The sequence below is a fragment of the Peromyscus californicus genome, unplaced genomic scaffold, assembly GCF_007827085.1.
Source record: "Peromyscus californicus insignis strain IS unplaced genomic scaffold, ASM782708v3 Scaffold_3__1_contigs__length_106647218, whole genome shotgun sequence".
Taxonomy (NCBI): domain Eukaryota; kingdom Metazoa; phylum Chordata; class Mammalia; order Rodentia; family Cricetidae; genus Peromyscus; species Peromyscus californicus.
In genome coordinates this window covers 69,719,642-69,745,311 of record NW_026294551.1, presented here as the reverse complement: position 1 = coordinate 69,745,311, position 25,670 = coordinate 69,719,642, and the positions used below count along the sequence as shown (strand labels likewise).

Sequence of the window (25,670 nt, the reverse complement as noted above, 5' to 3'; positions counted from 1 at the left end):
GGAATGAAGTAAAGAATGTTATTCTATGATTTTTTTTTTTCCTGAAGCTGAGGACCGAACCCAGGGCCTTGGCTTGCTAGGCAAACACTCTACCACTGAGCTAAATCTCCAACCTGTGATTATGTTTTAATATTTAGGAATGAAGTGAAGATGTTATTCTATGATTATGTTTTAATGTGAGTACATTATAAATTCTTTGGTTATAGTGTGAATTATAAAAGAAGTATACAGTGTCCCAACACACCTGTAGTCATAGTCAGTGGCTGTGATGAAATCAAGTATTTTAAATGTTTTGGTTATTTAATTAGTAAAGGTACTCTCTGGGCTGAGGATAGCTCAGTTGGTAGAGTGCTTATCTAGTATGCATAAAGCCCTGGGTCAATCCCCACCACTCCATAAACTGGGTCTGGTGGTATTCAAGAGGTAGGAAATCAAAGTTCAAGGATAGCCTGGGCTACAGGACACCCTGTCAAAACAAAAAAAAGTAAACATAAAGGCATTCTGTCACAGTTTTTAAGGGTTTCTTTTCTTTGTTAAAGGTTCTGTTGGTGCAACTAACATGAATGAGCATAGTTCGAGATCCCATGCCATCTTTACAATTACTATAGAATGTAGTGAGAAAGGTGTTGATGGAAACATGCATGTCAGGATGGGAAAGCTCCACCTGGTGGATCTTGCTGTAAGTAACGGGAGAGTCTGTCCCTGTGGTCCACTTACCTGTCAATAAAAATTAAAGCCGAAAGGAATGGTGTACTTGTGATTTTAAATTGCTTCTTATTGTGGGATATCTGAAAGTAGATAGAGTAGCATTATGACTCTCTTGTTTCACCTCCTGCCGAGGCTTCTTTGTGTATTCTTACTTCTTCCCTCATGATTTTGAAGTGAATTCCAGATGTTACATGAAATATTTTAAATTACTTCAAAAAAACCCCCAGATTTTAGAAAAGTGCATTCTTGATTTTAAAAAGCTTTGAGTTTTTATCTGTTTCTTGCTAGGGGTCAGAAAGACAAGCGAAAACTGGAGCCACAGGACAGCGCCTCAAGGAAGCTACAAAAATCAACCTTTCCCTCTCTACCCTGGGCAATGTCATTTCTGCCTTGGTGGATGGAAAAAGCACACATGTGCCGTATCGGAACTCTAAACTGACGCGTCTGCTGCAGGATTCCTTAGGAGGGAACTCAAAAACCATGATGGTAAGACCTCAGTCATGGCATGGTTAATTCATACAAGGCCAATTTAAGATTCGGATTCATTCCCATCATTGAAGTGAATAACATTTTTTTTTTTTTTCCGAGACAGGGTTTCTCTGTGTAGCTTTGCACCTTTCCTGGGACTCACTTGGTAGCCCAGGCTGGCCTCGAACTCACAGAGATCCGCCTGGCTCTGCCTCCCAAGTGCTGGGATTAAAGGCGTGCGCCACCACCGCCTGGCGTGAATAACATTTTATAAATCGATGGCTTTCTTTGTATAATACAACTCTTGATTCCCATTGTTGCATTGTTTCCAAAGCTGTATGATCAGTGCTGGTTTTTTAGAAGAGAACTGCACACGTGGTTCGGGCATTTGTTTGGTAATGGTGGTGTTAGTGGCGGTGTGGAATGATGGACGTTTCTAATTCAACAGTGTGCAAATATTGGGCCAGCAGATTATAATTACGATGAGACCATCAGCACCTTGCGCTATGCCAACCGTGCCAAGAACATTAAAAACAAAGCAAGAATTAACGAAGACCCAAAGGATGCTCTGCTTCGTCAGTTTCAGAAAGAAATAGAAGAGCTGAAGAAAAAGCTTGAGGAAGGTAACTTCGCACAAAGATTCCTGTCAGCTGAGGCATGCTGGGGACCACTGCATTTGCCTTTAAAATGGCCTGCCAAGCAATAGCATCTAACATTGATGTTTAAAGTTTCTGTGTATGCTTCTGTGTGTGTTGGGCATGTGTGAGTGCAAGCACACACATGCCACGGTGTATGTGTGAAGGTCAGAAGACACCTATGGGAGCTGTTTCTCTCCTTGAATTCATGTCAGGCTTAGAGGGCAAATATTTTACTTGCTGAGCCCTTTATTAGACCCTAGCATTGATATTTAAAAAAATATTTCTGAGGAATATGTGTCTTCTAAGAAAATATTTTCTAAGGCCATCTCGAAGGTTACAAAGTTTGAAGTTCCAACCTGTGGTGGTGGCGCACGCCTTTAATCCCAGCACTTAGGAGGCAGAGGCAGGAGGATCTTTGAGTTCTCGGCCAGCCTGGTCTACAGAGTGAGATCCAGGACAGCCAAGGCTACACAGAGGAATCCTGTCTCGGTAAAACAAAAATAAAAAAAAATAAAAAAAAAGAAAGAAAGTTTGAAGTCCTGACTGATGGTCCTGAGGAGCTTCCTGGTCAGTTCTGGGACTCCCATGCCATCTACAAGGGGATGAACCCTCTCTGACTGGCATAGAGCTCCCTGTGCAGCAGGTGAAGGGCCTGGAGTCTAAGCCATTGGAGTCTCTGGGGAAAACCCAGAGGTGCCAACCTGCCACTGGTGGGTCTGGGGAAATGTCAGGTTCTGAGAAAAAGCAGGAGAGAAGCACTTCACAGATAATAAAGTTGGCGTTTTTGAATGGCCACTAGGTGGCATTTGTAGCCAGTTTGCTTTTAAGATCTTTGATTTCCCTGTTAGTGTTGAGCTCAGCCTTCATTTTGATGATTTCATTCCCCGCTCCCTCCCTTCCCCTCCCCTCCTTTCCCCCCCCTCCTTTCCCCTCCCCTCCCTTCCCCTCCCCTCCCTTCCCCTCCCCTCCTTTCCCCTCCCCTCTCTTCCCCTCCCCTCCCCTCCCCTCATGTATCCCTGTCTGTCCTGAAACTCACTATGTAGACCAGACTGGCCTCAAACTCACAGAGATCTGCCTGGCTCTGCCTCCTGAGTGCTGGGATTAAAGGTGTGCACCACCACAGCCAGGCTCTGCTACACCTCTTGGTTCTTATGAATGGTGTGGCTGTGCACATTGGATACACATGTTCAAGTCCTTGTGCATATTGTGCTGGGCGTGTGTCCAGAGGGAGAGTTGTATATTCATATTCTTTGTGGTGTGTTTCACTTTATTTGCGTCCTTCTGACCCTATGCTCTATAGGCAAAGGCATTAAAGGACTTTTTTGTTTGTTTGTTTTTGTTTTTGTTTTTCAAGACAGGGTTTCTCTGTGTAAGATCTGGCTGTCCAAGAACTTACTTTGTAGACCAGGCTGACCTCAAACTCACAGAGCTCCGCCTGCCTCTGCTTTCTGAGTTAGATCCTGTCTCAAAAATTATTTTTTCTTAAAAAGTAAGATAAAATTTCTGTGTACATTGTGTGTGTGTTTGCATGTGAATATGTGTGTGTGCACATGCTTAGAGACTAGGACAGAGGGGGTGTTGTTCCTCCGATACTGTCCACTTTTTTAGTGGGCTGGGGAAGACAGACTCTCTCACTGACCTGGAACTCCCCAAGTAGGCTGGACTGGCTTGTCAGCAAACCCCAGGGGTCTCCAGTCTCCACCTGCTTGTCAGATATGCCGTCTGTGAACATTTCAGTAGATTTTCAGTTTGTGTTTGAGCAACAAAAACTTAATGAAGAGAATGGATATAGGCATTTTATAAATAGCCGATGACTTGGTACAGCCTAAAAATCATTGTTAAATTTCTGTCCAAGGGGAAGAAGTCTCAGGCTCTGACGTCAGTGGTTCAGAGGAGGATGACAACGAGGAGGGTGAGCTTGGAGAAGATGGAGAAAAAAGGAAGAAGAGAAGGGGTAAGTCCTGATCATGTTCTAACCGGTCACAGCTGGCTAGAATTGTTCCCTGATGATGCCCATTTTATAGTTGGTATTTTTACTTATGGTAGTGGTTCCAGCAGGGAACTTCTGCTATATGTGGTTAACTTTGTAAACATTCTCTCTTGTTTTTTGTCTTGCTGACCCAGGATGCCATATTGCCTCTTGTAAAAAAATTTTTTTTCTATTGTAAAATTCTACAGTTTCACATCTGTGTTAGGTCCCTATTGGCTTTTGAAATTAGGATAATGTGGGCTTTCTCGTCAAATGATGTTAGCCTTTAAGAATCATTTGCGGGTGGTATGTTTGAGTAGTTTTTCTCTGAAGTCCTTTCTTTGTAAACTTGTGTCATTCTCTCCCTTTGGGACAGCTTCCAGTGGGAACTAAGACTGCTCAGCTAAGGCTGCAGATGGCATGTCCCTGCCTCATTTCTAACTCAGAGCTCTCCTCAGCTCCTGCAGGCTGCTCCACAGTCTCAGTTAATCAGTCCTGTTGAAAACAAGCCCATCACTGCTCGATGGGGGACCCAAATTAAAAACTGAAGATTTTGTACATCCAAAAGACAGAAAAAGCACCATGTAGGGCAGAAGTTGGCAGCGTACAGTATGCTGGCCAAATCCATGTGGGACCTGTTTTTGTAAACAGAGTGTTCTTAAAGCAGCCTTGATCAACTGTTTACATGTGGTCTGTAGCTGTTCACATCAAAGCACATGGTCTGGCCGTTGGTCCTTTCACAAAGACTGTTATCAGTCCCTGACATAAAAAATGTTTTTATTCATAGCTCATTTTTCAAAGTAAACTATTGTTTCTTTGACTTGAAGCAGATAGTAAACTTACTAAAAATAAATTTTATGTAGAAAAAAATGCTGCTGTTTAATATGCTAAAATATTTTAAATATGTCTTACCTTGTTCGGAGAAGCTTAACATTTTTCACTGAGCCTTGTCAATTATGCTGTCCAGCTTTAGACATAAAAGTAAAGTCTGGGGCTGGAGAGATGGCTCAGAGGTTAAGAGCACTGACTGCTCTTCCAAAGGTCCTGAGTTCAATTCCCAGCAACCACATGGTGGCTCACAACCATCTGTAATGAGATCTGGTGCCCTCTTCTGGCCTGCAGTCAGACATGCTGTATACATAATAAATAAATAAATCTTTAAAAAAAAAAAAAAAAAGTAAAGTCTGGTATCATGATGCCTTGAGGGGATGGGGAATTGGAGACAATACCTTGTTTATAATGAAGGGCAGCTGATTTCTGCAACATGAGTTGTGTGATTTGTATGTTTTCAAGCTGTTTCTTTTTCTTAGCAGTATAAATAGACATTTTTGTCATTTCAAGCCTCTGAATAATTCTGTGTAGATGAGTAGTGGGGTTTGCCACTACTGCAGATCTGTAAAGAAATGCAGTTTTAATTCCCTGCATGGCTTTGTGACCAGGAAGCAGCTGGAGTACTTAGTTTTAAGCTAGAGTGAGTTGCTCTTGAATGCAAAGCTTGATTGTCCTCTAAATTCTTCCTGCAGAACTCAAGTTTTCTCTGTGTGTTTCTGTTCGTTTCTTGTTCCCTCTCTCTGGTTCCGTGGGCTCGTTTCTTTGTCTTGCAGGCAGTAGCAGCAGCAGTAGCTCAGACTCCACATGTTCTGTCATAGAGAAGCCTCTGGATGAGTTCTTGCCTCGTGAGTGGCGGCCCTCACCTTCTCTAACAGAGCTCTGGCTTCTCCATTACTCATGGGCTTCATTTGGGAGATGCTGCCCCACTCCCTGTCGTGACTGGTCCATGTTGGGCTCCCAGTAGAAAAGCATGTGGCCCCACCCTGCCATGGCTTCAGTTAACTGAAACATAGGCCAGAGCCTATGTTTGAGACAGTGGAAGAGAGAATCATGCTTTTGCTGCTGAGATAATGTAAAGAGAGCTAGTAAGCTGTGTAAAAGAATAATTCTCGGGATTCTTTTTTATGCCTCATTATACGTTTTTAATTCTGGTCAGTGTAAGAGATTTGAACAACACATCTTAAATCTCTGCAAGTACAAATGAACGTTTGTTGGTGCAGCAGCACCCAATGGAACAAGCCGTCTGTGCTCCAAATACAGAAATGAGTGAAGCCCGAGGCAAGTGAGGAAGACAGAGTAGTGTTTCCTTCCAACTGGGCGCTCCCCCACTGCTAAGTTACCAGGTCAATTTTAACTCTTTCTGAAGTGTGATTAGAAAATTCAGTCACACAGCGTTTATAACGTCTGTCTAGACTTCTTCAGACTTAGATTTTTTGGTAAACTGTAAGTTGAAAGCATTATTTAATTTTGTCTATTTCTACTTTCAGAAGAAAATGGAAGCGAAGCTTGCTTCCACCAGCTTGCAGCTTGCTGTCTCTTAAAGCATTATCTGTGTCCTTACCTTTTCCAGACTAATGGCAGAAACCATTGCTTTTAGCTTTACTAGGGAAACTCTCAAGAATCTCAAGACACTGTGTCTGTTGACACTGCTGAAGCAAGTTACCAGACAGCTGACCTCACTGGATAAGTTATAAACTACGTGGCATTGTGCAGACACCACTTAGAAGCACAACTTTGTATTATAAACTGTGAAGTGAGAGGAAGCATTGTAACTTAATTTTCTGTTCTAAAACTTACCATTCTTAGAGAGTAGTTATATGAAAGTAGGTTATGAAATGAGTTGTACCTTATTCAATTCAAGACTTTTTTTTTCCAATTCAAGAGCTTTAATTGCTGTTTTCATACCTAACATTTACCTTTTGCTGTCATAACATGGATGTGTTGGGGAGGTGGAGAGATAATTGTCCCAGCATGTGGTTGCTGTGTGTGACTTGTGCGTATTTCCCCTCCCATTAAAAAATATGAATGGCCATTCGATGTCACTTGCTTGAATCATCAGTTTCATTTATTTCTCTAGTCATTATTTAATTACCCAGAACAATCAACCCATAGGCTGAATGTAAGTTTGCTACTATACAGGTGCACTTCATTTTACGTAATTAGAGCTGCTTACAAATCAAGTTGGGAAATCAAATACTGTGAACTTACTGCCTTTAAAATTCATTAACTTTTTGTTAATCACATGATCAGTACAACCTACTGTAAAATAGTTATCTGTTTAGTTTTTCAGGTCTACCTGGTGGATTTTCTTAAAATGGGGGACACCTGTAATGGGTCTTTATATAGAAGAAACATTGAATTGGGAAATTTTGGAAATGGCCAATGAGAGTTTTGTTACTTTTAACTTACTAATTTTAAAAATTGACTTCATTTTTGGTTTTGCCCTTTTAGATATTTTCCAGGTTTAGTAGGTTCCCAATTCCATGTCTGTAATCCATCAGCATATGCACTGAGCTGTTCCACTTGCAGGGGGCACTGTGGGCACCTGGGATTGCGTGGGAACCACAGAGTGGATTGAGTCTAGCATTTGTGATTGTCTTCTTATGGAACATGTTTTCTTTTTCTGTGGACTCTATTTCAGTTGTGATTATTTGATTCATGTCTTTGCTCATGCTAAATGAATGCTGTTACACGTTTTCTCTGTTTTACAAAGGAAATAATGTTTTCCTTTCTTCCCTCCTCATCTCTGTGCTTCCTGTCTGCGACTCGCTTACCGCTTCTTTGCAAGATCAAGCAGGTTGGTGTGATTGGCTTGCACTCCACGTGGTGCAGTTACTCATTTTCTCAAGACCTTTTATTTCAGTTCTTCACATTTTTTTAATTTAATAATTTTTACAAGGTAAGTATCTTTTTTTTTAATTCCGTCTTAGCTACTTTAAAAAACCTTTTCCCTAAATCCTTAAAGATCACTAGACCAATTTTTGAAAATACATTTATAATTGGTTTGACACATTCAGGCATTTTTCTGTTTTGAAGGCCAAGAGTCAGTTCCTGTTGCCCACACCATGGGTTCTTGTGATACAGATGACATTAATCTAGTTGGCACTTGCTGCAGCACCGCCCTTAGCCGCCCTGCCAGGTCCCCTTCACTCAGGTAGCACCTGGCAAAGGGGAACAGAAAGACTCACTACTGCTCTTTGACTTAGCTAAATACCTTTTATAATATCAACATGGATTTTACATATATATCCCCACCCCCAGCCCCGTCTCCCAGGCAGTGTTTCTCTGAGTAACAGCCCTGGCTGTCCTGGAACTTGATTTGTGGACCAGATTGACCTCAAACTCACAGAGATCCTCCTGCCTCTGTCTCCCAAGTGCTGGAATTAAAGGTGTGCACCACCACTGCCCAGCTGCCTTTTGGGATTTATTTACTTAATATTTTTGTGCAAAATTTTATCATGGAGAACTAGAAAAGTTTCTGAGATTTGGGAGTTTTTGTTGTTGTTGTTGTTGTTTGTTTTGTTTTTTAAATTGACTTGGTTGAGGAGACTGTGTATGTGTGTATTGCCCTGGGTATGATCCTAGGGCTTTGCACGTGGTGACCAAGGACTGAGCTATACCACATCTCCTTTTAGCAATCCCTAGAAGTATATGTAGTCTCTCATCCCATTGGAGGATCAGAGTGCTCATTGACTGCTGGGGGCAGGTCGTTTCAGGCCCCTGACAGCGTTCCCAGTGGAAGCAACCCACTGAAGGCTAAGGCTTGTATCCAGGGAGCACAGGGTAACAGTTCATTCCTTAAAGATCTATCTACAAGTTACTCTTGGTCACCACATTTTTTACACAGTCACATTTAGCTTAAAGTGTTATTTGAAAAAAAATACCATGTCTTGTCATGGTGATTCTGGCTAGAGCCACATGGGACTTGAATGTGTAGACTTTTGAACTGACCCTAGCTGTGTGGAGAGTGTCTTCATGACATGCTCTTGAGCACAGTGAGACACTTGCTTCTAAAGCATGGGTTTGAAGGGGTTACTATAGAAGGCAATCAGTTCATCAAGAGACAGTGTTTATGTATTTTATATGCAAACTCTTTCTGTATTACTCTCTCCTGATGGGTTTTTGGAACTCTTTATAACCATTAGCAAAACAAATCACTACAAGTCCAAATTTCTTATTTGATCCATTCATGCAGTCTGTGTCCTTAGTACCCATGTCTTCTACACACACTATTTTTTTTAATGTATTTGCAATTTTTCTCTAAACATTTGTAATACTGAGGTGGGAAGTTACATGTTTACTTCCTGTAAACCTCAACTTAGACTTTTCTTCTACAATTTTTAGTAAGTGTTATTATGGATAGAAAATCTTTCCAAGTAATTCATTGGGAATAGAAGTTAACTTATTTGTGAAAATATTCTTCTAAAACATAATTCAGAAGGTTCAAGGCAGGTGGCTGTGCCGATAGGCCCAGGCCCACCTCCGACACGGAGTGCAGTGAATCACACCACACCAGCCGCCTGGATCTTAGTTCCTCTTTGGTTTTGTGCCTAAGATTTTGCTTTAGACTTTAGTTCTGTAGAAGGAAGGATGCCGTTAAACCCTTGAGATTTTGTCTCAAGAGTTGAAAAAGCCTATGCATGACCCTGCCTTTCATGGTTCCTACAAGACTCTGCTCAGATCTGTAGTGCCATCGTGATTGTTTTCAGTTCCTTTTCCTTAGCAGGAGGGGCTGGGTGGGGTGGAGACACTGATCTATAGTCCTCCATCCTTGTCCCTTGGGAGGGAAGTTGAGAACGACAAACTGAGGAGAGCCTCAGGTCTGACAGTTCTATGAAACGCTTGTTGTTCCGAGGGAGCGTGTTTCTCAGAACTTGCATCAACCAGAAATGAACTGTCATTGGCTCAGTTTCAGAACCATCTAAATAAGCGAGTGTCTGTTTTCTCTTTTTGATTTTTTTCATATAACTTCATGGTTTGGAGGTTCATTGGTGAACTTCGTGTGAGCAGGCTGCATACATACACCTACACATGCTTGGACATGACAGTCAGTTGGAAGCTGCATTCCACCTTTATTAGTTGGTAGTGCTTCTGCTGACTGTTGGTTCTTAGCATGTTTGATCTGAGTTAGGGACTTAGGTGATCTAGTTTGTTATAGTAAGTTACTTTGGTGGCTCATTTATGATTTACCAGGGCGGCTTATCAGTGTAAAACACCTGCCTTAAATGAGTAATTTAATGATTGTGAAAGTGATTGAAGAATCATTTTCCTTTTTAGCCTCTCTGCACACTTTGGGGACCCACAAGCTTTGCTTTTTTATTTGGCTTTCCTGTTACTTTTCTTTCCCTATTTTTCTGCTCATCTCGTTTGTTCTCTTTCATTTTCCCCCTCACATATCATTACACAGTTAGACAACAGTTTGAATTTATTAATGAATTAAAAAATTCTAGGAACTATGACGTAGAAATGGAAGTTGAACATTTGCTGTTGTGTGACTGGGTATAGACAGTGCTGTACTAAGATAATTCTTATGTCTGAAACATTGACTACTTTTAGTGACTGCTGCAATTAAATGACTCAAATAGGTAAAAAGAAAGTTTCCCCAGATAAGATGGTGGAAATGCAAGCGAAAATTGATGAGGAGAGAAAAGCATTGGAAACAAAACTTGACATGGAAGAAGAAGAAAGAAACAAGGCTAGAGCTGAACTGGAGAGACGGGAGAAGGACCTTCTGAAAGCCCAGTGAGTGTGGTGGGTCCAGATGGGCTCATGGCTGGAGTTCTAATGTTCTTCATAGGGCTGTGTATCAGGAAAATCGATCAATTAAAAGTTAATGAAAATCTTGATTTTTGTTTCCAGCATAGCTGTTTTAGGGTAGAGGGTCTACTGTGTGTGATATATTTTTAAAACTTGGATCTTTCTGATCATTTAATCTCTGTGTTGGAGAAAATATTGGCCAAGGTGAATTAATCCTTAGTTGATGAGTTAATACCATGTAGTGGTGTGCTTTGGCGAGTATCACATGACTGAACTTTTCTAAGTGTGCATCTTCAGTTCTGCTTGAATTGGGGGAGTGAGATTAGAATGGCAGATGACAGGGATTTAGAATGTCCTCCTTTTCCTTATAGACAAGAGCATCAGTCTTTGCTGGAAAAGCTGTCTGCTTTGGAGAAGAAAGTCATTGTCGGTGGTGTGGACTTGTTGGCCAAAGCTGAGGAGCAAGAGAAGCTTCTTGAGGAGTCCAATATGGAGCTGGAGGAGAGGAGGAAGAGAGCTGAGCAACTTCGGAAAGAACTGGAGGAAAAAGAGGTGACGCCATGTTGAGTGTGGTGTGCAGCGCGCTCACCTTTTCCAGGGCAAACTAAATCCCAAAGATAAAATGGAAAGCAGATTATGGATCATTTTGAAGACAATAGTTACCAAACGTCTAGATCATTTGTTACGTTGAATTTGTGACTTAAAATTATTCTGAAGTTAACCTGTTTTTATCATAGCAAGAACGTTTGGACATTGAGGAAAAATATACCAGTCTACAAGAGGAGGCACAGGGAAAGACCAAGAAATTAAAGAAAGTCTGGACCATGCTGATGGCTGCAAAGTCAGAGGTTGGTGTCTTAGAAATCTCTATAATACAGTTTAGAATCTTAATGTGTGTTTACAGGTTTTTTGTTTGTTTTGTTTTTGTTTTTAAGACAGGATTTCTCTATGTAGCCCTAGCTGTTCTGGAATTCGCTCTATAGACCAGGCTGGCTTTGAACTCACAGATCTGCCTACCTCTGCCACCTGAGTGCTGGGATTAAAGGCATTCACTACTGCTGGCCACCACCGCCACTACCACCTGACTTTGTGTGCTTACAGTTTTAAAGCACTAAAACACTCACTTCTCTCTGTGTATTTTAAATTTTACTTGTTAACTAGCCGGTGACAGTCTGTCCAAGAACTGGGCCAGTGTCCTGGCAGTATTTATGCTTAAAGTCTTGTTTGCTTTATGCTGTCATGGGTTCTCTGGTAGATGGCTGATCTTCAGCAAGAGCATCAGAGGGAAATTGAAGGCCTCCTGGAGAACATTCGGCAGCTCAGCCGTGAGCTTCGGCTTCAGATGCTTATTATTGATAACTTCATACCTCAGGACTACCAGGTGAGATAAGTCTGATCTAGACATTAGGTCATTGAAGAGGGTTAAAGAACAAGCCAGCATAACAAATTAAGATGTTACATGTTCACATTGCAGCTGTCCTCTGTAAAACTTTCTTGAACTAATGCCATCATATAAAAGTGTCTTTGTTAGGGTTACTATGGCTGTGATGAAACACAAAAACCAAACGAACTTGGGGATGAAAGGGTTTATTTGGCTTGTACTTCCACATTAAGTTCATCAGTGAAGGAAGTCAGGACAGGAACTCAAACACGGCAGGAATCTGGAGGCAGGAGCTGATGCAGAGGCCATGGAGGGGTGCTGCTTGCTGGCTTGCTTAGTCTGTTTTCTTATAGAATTCAGGACTACCAACCCAAGTATGGCACCACTCACAATGGGCTGGCTCCCCAGCAATCACTAATTAAGAAAATGCCTGCCCAGACAGTGGTGGCACACACCTTTAATCCCAGCACTTGGGAGGCAAAGGCAGGTGGATCTCTGTGAATTTGAGGCCAGCCTGGTGTACAGAGAGAGTTCCAGGACAGCCAAGGCTAGACAGTGAAATCCTATCCCCAAAAAAAACAAAAAACAAAAAGAAAGAAAGAAAAATGCCTTACAGATGGATCTTTTTTTTTTTTTTTTTTTTTTTTTTTTTGGTTTTTCGAGACAGGGTTTCTCTGTGTAGCTTTGCGCCTTTCCTGGAATTCGCTTTGGAGACCAGGCTGGCCTCGAACTCACAGAGATCCGCCTGGCTCTGCCTCCCAAGTACTGGGATTAAAGGCGTGCGCCACCACCGCCCGGCTACAGATGGATCTTATGGAGGCATTTTCTCAACTGAGGCTCCCTCCTTTCATATCACACTAACTTGTATCAAGTTGACATAAGACCAGCCAGCACAAAAGGTGTTAGCTTTCTTTAGAATGTAATTCTCTTTTCGAGTATCTAAGTATCTAAATAAGAATGTGTCAGCCCGTTGAAAGGAAGGACCTTGCTCCATGTAAATGCATGTAGAATAAAGGTGAAGGTCCTATTGATTGATTGACATACTTTATTAGAAAGTAGAGAGGGAGCTGGAGAGGTGGCCCAGTGGTAAAGAAGGTTGGCTGCTCTTTCAGAGGACCCAGGTCCAGCACCCACATGGCAACCCATCACCATCTGTAACTCCAGTCCTGGGGATTCAACACCCTCTTCTGTCCTCCACAGGTATCAGGCAGACATGTGGTGCACAGATACACATGCAGATAAAACACTCACCTACATGAAATACATGCATAAATACTTTTTAAATAGAATAAGCAGAATGTGCTGCTGTCCTCTTCCTTGATGTATGCATTCTGTGTGTGTGTGTGTGTAAAAATAGAATATGGAATTGTCCATTCTAGTCATCTTTATGTATACAGTTCAATAACACTAAATACATTCACTTAGTTATACAACCAGCCATCATTACTAGTCATTTTCAAACAGGTGGTAATTGTTATCACCAGCATAATTTGAAAATCTTACCTTTTCCTTAGCAAGAATTTTATTTTTCAGTATGTGTATATATGGGAATGTGAGTTTGTGTACAGAGTCTAGGATAGAGCATTGGGTGCCCTAGAACTGGAGTTACGGGAGGTTGTGAGCCGCTGGATGTGTGTGGTGGGAACGCCCCAGGTGTCAGCAGGAGTAGTGAGCACTCTTAACCCTGGAGCCATCTCTCCAGCCCACCTTCCAGTATGTTCTTAATAAATTTAAACCTGTGATTTTTTTAAAAAACAATGTTGTGAATCTCCAAATAGCTATGAGAAATTTGTCTGAAATTTTCCCTTCAGATCTCAGGTACCCAGAGTCAGTCCTGGGTTTCTGGAACACTCCAGAATGTCCTAGTTCCATATTGTAACTCATTACCCCAAATCAGAGCTGAAATCTAGACTGTAACCTATTTCTAGCTGAATGGTTTCCCAGCCTTTCTACCCTTGGTCTCTTCCAGCCCAGCCTGACTGTCCTCCTGATTCCCAGGATCGCAACTTTTGCTTTTTGTTTTTATGTAGTTGAATAGTATCCACATGTGTTCTTAAGAAGTGTGTGTGTGTGTTTAAATTTATTTTTATTTTATGTATATGGATGTTTTCCCTGTATGCATATATGTGACCATGTGCATGCCTGGTGCCCACAGTGACCAGAAGAGGTGTTGGACCCCCTGGAATTAGAATTACATACTGTTGTGAACCACCATGTAGGTGCTAGGAACTGAACCTATGTCCTCTGCAAAACAGTTGGTCTTAACCACTGACCCAACTCTCCAGCTGAAGAAGTGTGCATTTTTAAATGCTTGATGCAGTATATAATGTTTAGAAACAACTATTTTCACTTAACATTGATGAAAGTGTAGGTCAAATGATTCTTCAGCAAGTAAAGGCTTATTATGTAAACCTTGAGACCGGAACCACATGAAGTTATAAAAAGAGAGAACCGACTCCACAAAGTTGTTCTTGGACCACCACATAAGCATTATGTCGTGTCCCTGCTCCCATTGTGTGTGTGTGTGTGTGTGTGTGTGTGTGTGAGTGATAAAATGCAAGGCCCTTAAAAGAGCTTAGTTGAAGGCATGGGGAAGTCAGAGGGATTACCATGAGCAATATATAGTGACAGATACAGGAAAATGTCACATGTTTCTATTGTCACAGTTGTGTTTGTATTTTTCAATATTTTAACTATTGACTAAAAGCAGGCTTTGACTCTTTGTAAAGGAAATGATTGAAAACTATGTCCATTGGAATGAAGACATAGGGGAATGGCAGCTAGTGAGTATTCCTTTCACCCTGAGGAAATGATGGAGTGGAGCTGGTGCCGGCCGCTGGGGGAGGAAGGTGGTGCAGGGTGGGTCAGATCAGAACGCAGTGGACCAGATAGGATCTTTTTCTGAGTAACAGCAAAGTGGGGACCATTCATGGCAGTGGGTTAGGCCTGGGGCTTCTGCCTACTGGGTGGCCTGTTGGATCCTTTCTGCCCCGGGATGCACATCATGCTTCCTAGTGAGCTGTCAGGATGTCTTGCAGCAGCCTTCCCAGTTCGCAGTATTGATTCAGACATCTCTCTTCCCTCTTTCCCTCTCTTGAGAAATGTGTGGCCTACACAGGCAACAACATGAGGAAACAAACCCCAGTGCCTGACAAGAAGGAGAGAGACGTAAGAGCACTTTGAACACTCGTTTGTCTGCATCAGAGTGTGGGTCGGTGGTTGTGCTGTTCCAGCGTGTGGGCTGAGCAGCTGGATTGTCTGTTGTGAGTAGAGGCTCTCGGGCGGGGGCTGTTGGGACAGGTCTGCTCTCTGGCACACACTTAGCAAAAGTTTCATTTTCAGTCCTGCCACAGGTCCAGCCTGCTGTCACTCTGGCGTGCCCTGTTCACCAGTCTGAGCGCTGGGCTGTCCCAGGAGACTAGGGTGCCTTGCTTCCCTGAGTCCTAGATCAACCAGGGTGCTGGTTTTAGAGAAAGAGACAGTTTTCCTTTATGTCTGGGGAGCTTGATGGCATGTCTGGGCTTCTACTTCTCGAGCTTTGAGTGCATTTTACATAGTAGGGTGGGAGACGTCTTTAAGAGGTTGTTTGGTTTTGTCTTCCGTGGTCTTTTGCCCAGTGTCAGTCTGTGTTTTCAATCTTCCCCGAATCTGATTTAACTTCCCTTGTGTGTGTGTTTTTCTTGTAGCCTTTTGAAGTAGACCTTTCCCATGTGTACCTTGCCTATACAGAGGAGAGTCTGCGTCAGTCTTTGATGAAGTTAGAAAGGCCACGGACCTCCAAGGGAAAAGCAAGGCCAAAGACTGGGAGAAGGTGAGGACAGTCCCAAGTCCCCAAGTCCTGAAGTGACAATGTTGTGATACTATATTTAGACACATCTAAAGGAAGTCGAACTTTAGTTAACGTGACATGTGGTTTGAAATTATATTCTTTATGCAATTACAATTTGATAAGCAAAATAGGGATAAAGACTTGTACTCTGTGAGTTTGAGGCCAGCCTGGTCTGTAGAGCAAGTTCCAGGATAGCCAGAGCTGTTACATAGAGAAACCCTGTCTCAACAAACAAACAAAACAAAACAAAAGAATTGCATTCTGGGACAGTTGTGATGGTACACACCTTTCATTCGAGGACTTAAGAGGCAGAGGCAGGCAGATGCTGTGAGTTACAGGCCAGCCTGGTTTGCATTACAAATTTCAAGACAACCAGGGCTACATAATGAGACCCTGTCTCAAAACAAAACAGAAAAAGAACTGCATTCTTTCAGACTTCTGCCCCTGGGAGGAGCAGAGCTAGCTTCAACTCGCTTTGTTCTTTCCTGGTGTTTACCTTCCACCTACTGTCTTGTGTAAGTCTCCTACTAAGATGCTAATTAATTTGCCTTGTTTGACTCCCAAAATACTGTATTCATCTGGTCAGTTTTTCTGACAATAGACATTGCTCCAAGGACATTGATTTCTTAGATCTCAAATTAAGGGAAGCTTGTGTGACTCTCTAGCACCAGTGTTGACAATTATGTAGTCTGTGTGCTTTATCACATAAGCTCAGTGGGAAGCCTGGGCTGGCACTAATGTTCCTTGTGTTCCTACATTGAGCTAATTTGAACCAGTTGGAAGACCTTTGCTTTACATGTAAGGTGAAGGTAATGGGTTTCATGTCTTTGTTACATAGTCTTTTAGATGCAATGTAACACTAAAAATGTTGGAATAATTAAACTAGGGCTAGAAAGAATGAGCTACTTGTTAAAATGTATAAGATTTTTGCATTTTTATCATTTAAATGAGGGATTTAAAGATTTTCAAATGCTAAGTGAATATTTACATGGAATCTTTAAAAATATATAAATATTGATTTTATCTATATGTGAATGTTTTGCCTGCATGTTTATATGTGCACTAATATCAGATTTCCTGGAATAGTTGGTTGTAAGCCACCAATGTGGGTATTGGGATGTGAACTCAGGTCCTCTGGAAGAGCAACAGGTGCTCAAAGGTGCTGTGCCATCTCTGCAGCCTCCACGTGTAGTATCAGGGAATGAAGTAAGTTGTTCTAAGACACAGCTCTTGAAAAATCTCTCCCTGTTACAAGGTTAGTAGATAACCTGCTCTGAGCTCTGAGGTCGTTAGGAAGATGCACTCAGATGTGGCCCATGGTAATGAGACAGTCAGCTTGACAGAGACAGGCAGAGGAGGGCAGGGGAGCAAGCTGGAAAGTGGTTCTGTCCCTTGTTAGTGTAGGAACAGAGGCCCCATCATTGCTGGACCGTTGTCTTTATAAAGAAAATCCAGATTACTTACATGAGCTCTCTCAAGTTCAGCCACATTTTTAAAACTGTGTAGACCTTAAAACAAATAATTTGATAAGCTATTTTGATATAGTTTCTATAATGCACCACTGTAAAAATATGCTTTTTGTTTAGCTTAAGTTAAAGAAAATATTTGTGGGCCAACATGTGATCCAGACTCAACTCAACAGAAACTGTAGTTTTCCTGGGAAATAAGCAAATATGCACAATAAGTGATGTGTTTGTGTTCTGTGGTGAGTGTCCCATGCAGTGCTCATGAGAGGCATGCAGTTCGGTGTGCTGGACAGCAATAAAGAAGGCACATGAGAGTACTCCTGTAGGCCTCAGACACTGTGTGTCCTGCTTCTCTGAGGCTCTCTGTACTGTTAGCCTCCTCCTCCTCGGAGGAGGAGGAGGAGATGACCAAGGGGCATCCCCGATAAGCTTAGCTGACACCTGTCTGCACCTTGTCTGACCCTGTGCTCAGCTCCTCACCACTCTGGAACACCGTACTGTAACACTGTGTTCTTGTGTTTGCTTTTGGTGACCTTGCCTACTCTGGGTACCAGTCAGACTGCTGTGGTCAAGCATGGCCAGTGTTGGTCCATTTGTGGACTCTGGCTACATAATGTGTTGACAGTTTCTTAGGGACAAGCACTCATCTTGCATTTTTTTTTCTTCTCTTAACAGAAAGCGTTCTGCAAAGCCCGAGACCGTAATTGATTCTTTACTTCAATAAATGTTACAGAATTAAGGTTATAATAAAAAATGATATTCTCATGCCTGGACAGAAATCCTTAATTAAGACACTGAGGACACCTGTGTAATTCACATAATGTAAGCTGTAAATTATGGAGTGAGACTGGAAATAGCAACTCTCCTACTAACTTTTAGATTCTTAAGTTTCTGTACCATGTAAGTGCACATAGCTCATGATTGTTGAGGATGCCACACTGTGCCGCAGTGCTCTGCGGAAGTAAGGACACAATTCTTACAGAGCGCTGTGGTTGTATGCGACTGTGCATCTCTTAGCTGTGTACTCAACTATTGCGTATCTAGATAAGCAGAATCTCAGAGTAGAAGAAAGCCTGTCTTGTTTGCACACTGCGCATGGCAGATCGCCTTGTCCTATGTCCTGTGTCAGCGCCTGGGCGGCTCATCTAAGCAGTAACTTCTCCTAACACCCGACAGGCCTATCTAAATGCATTCCGACTTTATACTAACGTTTGTTGCATTTAGGTATGAGATGACTGGTTTTATGGATCTCCTATAGAAAACTATGTAATTGGACAGCTTTGCAGGTTTACATTTTCAAGGTACAGTTTGAACATGCGCTCCAGCGTCTGGCCACCCTCCACCAGTTTCTGTTACCCTGAGTCCACGTTCAGCCTTTGTTGTTGTTGCTGCTGGTTTGGCTTCCCCACCAAAGCCAGCAGTGGCCATTTGGCTTTGCTACACAATTTTAAAAATTCCTTTGTGGCCGGGCGGTGGTGGCGCACGCCTTTAATCCCAGCACTCGGGAGGCAGAGCCAGGCGGATCTCTGTGAGTTCGAGGCCAGCCTGGGCTACCAAGTGAGTCCCAGGAAAGGCGCAAAGCTACACAGAGAAACCCTGTCTCGAAAAACCAAAAAAAAAAAAAAAAAAAAAAAAAAATTCCTTTGAACATATGGCTTACAGACAGACACTCCATTGTCTGAATTTTAAGTTTTGATGGAAATGACTATATACAAATTGAAACCAATCTCATTTTTTTCAGAAAATGAAGCTAAGCCAGAAAAATACCTTTTAATTTTCTTTATAGCATTTTTATATATATAAAAAATACCGTTCTCTGAATTTCTTCTATGGATAATCCAGTTAGTCCATATTCCTCTCCAAAAAAAGTTATATTCAATATGTAGTAAAATAAGTTATAATACAATTTTTTCTATAATAAATGTTTTTATTTCTTGTGTGTCTACTTATAAAATTGTTTTGAAGGTTATGTGCTTCTGAAGCCTATCATGCTTTCTAAGTTTGAAATTGTGCAATCAACTCCAAGCTCTTGATTGCAAAGGTTTTGAGACTTCCCAAGTTAGGATTCCTTAGGTTCCTGTGATTTGAACAAGTAGGGTAAATACTGACTTATCATTCCGGAGGTGTGTGTGTAGGCTGTGGCTGGCTGACTGGGGGTGGAGCCCTGGTGAGGGATGGAAACTGTGGTCATACATTTGTGGAGCCTTCCAGAAGGACCGCTCAGTGTCCTGTATGTGCAGCGTGTGCTGGTACGACCATGGCACTGTGTTGGTGTCCTCAAGGTAATGGATGTGGCCTGGGTGCTGTGACACACTGAGCAGAGTGTGTGTCTTGTAAAGACGCATGTGAGCCAAGAGTCTTGGTGGTGTCAGATTTCTCCTGGTGTAAACTTAACTGTTAGTAATTACAGAATCTTAGTTTTACTAGTAAGGAAAAAGAATCTACATGCCTTCATGTCCATGTTTCTATCATTTAACAGTTTGGCCTGGAAGGAATATCTGCTGTGAATTAAACTAAAACATTAGAGACATTGAATCTAGTGTGTTAAAGCCTATAAGAGTAACAAAAGAACTCCATAAAAACGGAAAATACTGAGAAAATTCTCTAAGCATCTTGCCCTAGTAATTTTGTTTGCTTGCTTGTTGTTTTGAGACAGGATCTCTCTGTGTTAGCCCAGGCTGGCCTGGGACTCATGATCCCTCCGCCTCAGCCTCCCAAGTGCTGAGATTGCAGGTGACATCATCATTGCCAGCAATCTTTATTAAAGCATGTGTGTTAAAACTCTATTCAGATGGACATTGTTCATTTTCTGAAAACCAAATTAGATTCTTGCCAGGTTGGGAGGTCTGTGTGGAGATGGTAGGACACCCACTTCTGCTTCTCATTTACTGTGTCTTTGTCCTCAAAAGGAATTATTTGTATTTTCAGTGTTAATTTCATGAATGGATAGAGATGGAGAACAAACTTGCTTAATGTTTAAAATAAATGTACAGCTTTTAAATGAGTGGGACAGATCTATAAATAGGATATTGACAAGTATCCTTCTTTTTCTTAATTTAAAAAGTAATATTTATTTATTTGAAAAGAACCCTGATAGGAAGTTATGCTGGCTCTGCACTTACATGCTCTACCAGCCAGGCTCTCTCCACTCAGTGTCTGCTCTTGTGATGTTCAGGCTTAGCCGAGGGGAAGGCTGTGCAGCCAGTGTTTACCTCCTACAGGCTGTCTCATTTATGTTCTGGAAAAGGTGATCTTCTAGTTTATGTTTTTGGCAGCCAGAACATCAAGGTTATTTTGGAGGGGAAAGTGTTGCTTTATCTGCAACATTTTTTTAAATTATGATTATAGTTTTAGTATTTCTATTTTCATTTTAGGTTTAGGATGTATCCCATCCTCCCTGCCCCCTTTTAAGTTGTAAGGCAAGGAACACCCTCTTTCCTATAGAGCTGTGAATTAAGGAATGGGCAAAGTTTACATTTACACACACTGTGTCTGCCCAGTTTTTCCTCCTCCCCTCCCCCCCCCCCCCTTATTTTGAGATAAGAGTCCTATGTAGCCTAGGCTGGCCACAAACCCTGTATGTAGTTCAGGTTGGCCTTAAACTCCTGATCCTCCTCTACCTCCTCCTCATGATTGCTGGGATTACACTTGTGCACCACTACACCCAGCCCCCTCCCCCGTTTCTTAATATATATAATTGTTTTCTTCTTTTTTTAAACTACTAGAAAACATAGTTCTTCCTAGTGCCTTTGAGCTGACCATGCAGTTTTGACTAATTAGAATCAGTGGAAATCTGAGCAGCAGTACTGCAATGCTGTTACCGACCAGGATACAGACTGTATAGTAAGTTTGTTGTGTTAATTCAGAAGCCACACTCACGTTGTATTTTATGTATAAATTGTAATTGTTCCAGCTATATATATCAATGTTGTGTGTACATGCAGCATGGTAAGATGAAAAATAAAGTCCCTCCCCAATGCCTACTGTCTTTGAAGACATTTTTATTCTGTTGTGTCTGCCTGTACATGTGTGCACTATGCGTGTGCTGTGCGCCTGGGTTGACCAGAGAGTGTTGGATCCCCTGGAACTGGAGTTACAGTTATGAGCTGCCATGTGTGTGTTAGGCAAACCAAAGAATTCAGAGTGGGTCTTGAGAAGTTTTGATTTCACGACTAAAGGACTTTTTTTCTCAAGTTAGCATACGAAGTGACTGAGTTTCATTATGTCATTTTCAGACACCCTTTTCACTAGACTTTGATCCCTTTCATCCCCTTGGCTTGCCTTGTCGGTCCCCTTCTACCCAAATAATCTTCCCTCTGCTCTCTTGCAAAGGACTTTATTTTTTAAACCTGGGGTTTGCTCCCTTTCCAGCTGCTAGCTTTTGTGGAACCCCTGCTGTGGAGATGCCATACACACCGTCCTCCGAGCCAGGCTATGCCATCTTCAAGTCCAGCCGGGCTTGATGACTGTTGACAGCCCTTGGAAGGGTGGTTGGTACAGGGAGTGTCATCCCCAGCCGGGATGATGGCTGTGGAGATGGGACCAGCTCCCTCCTCCTTCCTACTTACATTCTCCAGTCCCTCCCAGAGACCCTGAGGCCATATACAATTAGAGCAGAATTACAGCTGGTGGGCGTCAGGGAATGGTTGGACACTCGGGAAGGTCCCAGGACAGCCCCAAAGCAATCTTCTCTAAAGCCTGGTGTCCTTTAGGAATAGATGTCTTCACGATTTCCTTTTCCTTTCTAAAGACTGAGTTATTTTATGAGTTTGCATGTTTTGCCTACATCTATGTATGTGCAGTGTGAGTGTGCCTGGTGCCTGCAATGGTCAGGAGAAGGCATCAGATCCTTCTGAACTGGAGTTAGGGACAGTTGATAGCCCCCATGTGAGTCCTGGAAACTGAATTCCAGTCCTGTAAGAGCAGCTAGTGCTCTTGACTGCTGAGCTGTCTCCCCAGCCTTTAAGAATTTCTTTGATTGATTGAACTATGTGATCTAATGGCCTCCCTACCTGTTGCCTAGTTGACACTGGGTCACCATTTCCTACTCCCTTTCTTCTTTGAGACTAAGAGCATTAGTTTTGAGGAGCACACAAGTACACTGTGTGTGTGTGTGTGTGTGTGTGTGTGTGTGTGTGTGTGTGTGTGTAGGTGTAGGGTTCTTACTGCTCTAGGACCTGGTGGTTAGGCCAGGATGGCAGATGGGTGAGTCCCAGGGATGCTCTTTTCTCTGCCTCCCCAGGGCAGATACTGCTATGCTCCACTTTTTACATGAGTGCTCCGCCAAACTTAGCACTTTACTTGCTGATCTACCTCCTCAGCCATGCCCCTTCCCTGACTTTTTTTTCCCCCCGGTTTTTTGGAGACAGAGTTTCTCTGTGTAGGTTTGGTGCCTGTCCTGTCCTCTGTAGACCAGGCTGGCCTCGAACTCACTCTGTAGACTAGGCTGGCCTCAAACTCACAGAGGTCCACCTGGCTCTGCCTCCCTAGTGCTGGGATTAAAGGTGTGTGCCCCGCCTGCCCGGCTTTTCGTATTTTATTTTTATTTGTGTTTGGTGGGAGTAGGGGTAGGGAGGTATTGGCACATGAATGCCAGTGGAAGCCAGAAGAGGGCGTCGGATCCCCTTAAGCTGGGGTTACAGACAGTTGTGAGCCACACAGCATGAGTGCTGGGAACTAAATTCCAGTCCTCTGTAAAAGTAGTTTGTGCTCTTAACCTCTGAGGCATCTCTACAGCCTCCCCACCCCCGCATGTTTGTTTGTTTGTTTGTTTGTGACAGTGTCTTACTTAGCCCAGGCTAGCCTCCAACTCTGTATGTAGCCAAGGATGACCTTCAGTTTCTGATCGTCTTGACTCCACCTCCTGAGTGCTGAGATCACAGGCAGGAGCTACCAGGGCTAGCCATCATTGCTGTTTCCTGTTCTCATCTTTTCCAGTGAATCACTCAATTCATCTGTAAAACTAGGTAGTATCTGAATGAATGATGTTCACCGTCAGCCCAAGTCCGGGGCTTCAGTCAGCGCAAGTTCAGCAGCCACACTCCAGGGGCTCTGAAGCCCACCGAGATTCAGGTTGAGGGGGAGAGCCTCCAGACACATTTGTTAGGAGGTGAGCAGAGTTGCTCCTTAAACAGTTTCATTTGCAAAGCAAATCAGGTATTCCGTCTTCCTTCGGAAGCTGAGCCCTTGTGTGGGAAAGCGATGGTGTAGGGGCTACTTCAAAAACAACCTGTTTCCTCTCGGCATTTATCTTGGGCTTCCTGCGACCCAGCCTTCAGGTTACTTTTATCAGCCTTATCAGAACATCGGTCTGTCTTACCCAAACACGGTTATGGCTCTCTGAAGCATGGGACAGATCAGATGTTCTCCCACACCTGCTCCCCTCCCCCAGCCTCTCAGAGGGCTGGGGAAATTTGAGTTGTAATCAAAGGCTGCATTTCTCCGATTGTAGCTAAGAATTTAACTGGGACTTTACAACCGAATCAAATTTTCTCAGAGTGCGATACCAATCTTAACAAAGAGGATATTGCTTAACCCAACCTAAAAGTACCATAGACGCTGCAGAAATCCTACGCCGGCCTCAACTTCTGATCTCCACCTAGAGTTTTGCCCCGCACTGGCCAGACTGCCTCCTTTTTATTGTTAATTCTTTAAGTTCGCATACAAAATGGTTGATTTAATTGTGGCGTCCTCATACACAAACACCATCAGAATGGGTTTAATTAGTGCCCCTCGCCCCTTTCCTTCCCCATCCTTCCTTCAAATACTTTGGTTTCTGCTTCTCACAGGTGACTTGGTATTCCACCCACCCCATCCCTGAAAATTCCTCCTCCCCTAATTCCCTTTCGCTTTACCCATGTGCACACGCTCTGAATACACACAGATTTAAATCCAGACTCTGCATAAAATGGAAAAAGTTGTCTTTCTCAATTTGGCTTTATTTTGTTTAACATAATCTCCAGCAGCATCTACTTTCTGTAAATACCATGATTTCATTCTTCATGCCTAAGCATGATTCCATTGTGTATATGAACAACATATTCTCTATCTGTGGATAGGCATCTTGGTTCCATATCTTCATGATTGTGCAGGGCTACAATGACTGTGAATGTACAAGCATCTCTGTGGTGTGCTCACAATCCTGGCTTATAGTGAGGAACTGAGTCATATGGTGGCTCTGTGTTTAGTTTTTTGGGAACCTCCGCACCGGTTTCCACAGTGGCTCCCCAGCTTACTTTCCCACCAGCAGTGTGTAAGTGTCCTGGTGCCTCTTTTGAGTGTATCTTGGGACTGGGGAGATGGCTCAGTGGGTAAGGACACTGAGTGGGTGTGTAGACCTGAGTTCAGATCACCAGCGCCCACATAGAAGCCGGGTATGGCGGCTCAAACCTGCCCAGAGCTAGGTGGAAACCGGTGGATCTGGGGCACTCACTGGCCAGCCAGTCTACCTGATGGGATGAGCTCCAGGTTAAGTAAGATCCTGTCTCAAGACGTAAGATGGAGAGTTGGGGAGATGAATCAGAGGGTAAAGGGACTTGTTGTACAAACCTAATGAGCTGAGTTCAATGTCTGATACTCACCTAAAGGAGGGAGAGAGAACTGGCTGTACTTCAACATGTGTGCCATGCCACACAAGAACACACATAGGCATACACTCATACATGCACACATGTACACATGCACACATAGAGGCATACACTTATACACACATGTACACACAGTCATACACTCATACACACATGCACATGTACTCATACATTCACACACAGTCATACACATGCACACACAGGCATACACTCATACACACATACACACACAAGCATACACTCATATATGCACACACACAGGTATACACTCATATACACTCACATGTACACACACATAGGCATACGATCATGCACACATGCATACACACTAACATTCATAAAAAGGAAAAGTAAGATAGTGGTTGAGAAAGACACATGAAATTGTCTGGTCTTCACATTGCAGTGTGAAGTCACATGCACATACATGCTTGTGCGTGCACACACACACGCACACACACACACACACAAAGGCAGTCTGGAGAGCTAAGGTGAGAATGTCATAGTCTCAGGGTGGGAGACCAAGAGGACTAGGATGCACCTCACAGTAAAGTGCTTCTCTACATGCACAAGGCCCTAGGTTCAATCCCTAGTACAGCAGGAGGGGAAATCTTTTTTAAATTGTTGGGGTTTTTTGTTTGTTTGTTTGTTTGTTTGTCGAGACAGGGTGTCTCTGTGTAGCTTTGTGCCTTTCCTGGAACTCACTTTGGAGACCAGGCTGGCCTCGAACTCAGAGATCCGCCTGCCTCTGCCTCCCAGTACTGGGATTAAAGGCATGCGCCACCACCGCCTGGCTTGTTTGTTTGTTTGTTTGTTTGTTTTTTCATTTTTTGAGACAAAGTTTCTCTGTATAGTTTTTTTTTTTTTTTTTTTTTTTTTGGGTTTTTCGAGACAGGGTTTCTCTGTAGCTTTGCGCCTTTCCTGGTACTCGCTTTGGAGACCAGGCTGGCCTCGAACTCACAGAGATCCGCCTGCCTCTGCCTCCCGAGTGCTGGGATTAAAGGCGTGCGCCACCACCGCCCGGCTCTCTGTATAGTTTT

At 42.9% G+C, this 25,670-nt stretch overlaps 1 protein-coding gene across 4 annotated transcripts in view; it reads left to right on the top strand.

Moving 5' to 3' along the window:
* The window catches only part of Kif3a (kinesin family member 3A), a 39,634-nt gene extending 18,606 nt beyond the window's left edge, over nt 1-21,028 (top strand). The window contains exons 6-19 of one of the 4 annotated variants that reach the window (XM_052757823.1): nt 540-679; nt 997-1,194; nt 1,625-1,799; nt 3,670-3,768; nt 5,388-5,459; nt 7,403-7,411; nt 10,200-10,356; nt 10,743-10,923; nt 11,109-11,219; nt 11,627-11,752; nt 14,482-14,535; nt 14,852-14,920; nt 15,439-15,563; nt 17,723-21,028. In XM_052757823.1, the coding sequence (XP_052613783.1) occupies nt 540-679; nt 997-1,194; nt 1,625-1,799; nt 3,670-3,768; nt 5,388-5,459; nt 7,403-7,411; nt 10,200-10,356; nt 10,743-10,923; nt 11,109-11,219; nt 11,627-11,752; nt 14,482-14,535; nt 14,852-14,920; nt 15,439-15,563; nt 17,723-17,771 (1,565 nt within the window). In that variant the 3' untranslated portion in view covers nt 17,772-21,028. The remainder of the gene's footprint in view (nt 1-539; nt 680-996; nt 1,195-1,624; nt 1,800-3,669; nt 3,769-5,387; nt 5,460-7,402; nt 7,412-10,199; nt 10,357-10,742; nt 10,924-11,108; nt 11,220-11,626; nt 11,753-14,481; nt 14,536-14,851; nt 14,921-15,438; nt 15,564-17,722) is intronic. The other 3 variants (XM_052757826.1, XM_052757825.1, XM_052757827.1) reach the window with 3 other exon arrangements.
* Nucleotides 21,029-25,670: the final 4,642 nt, after the last annotated feature.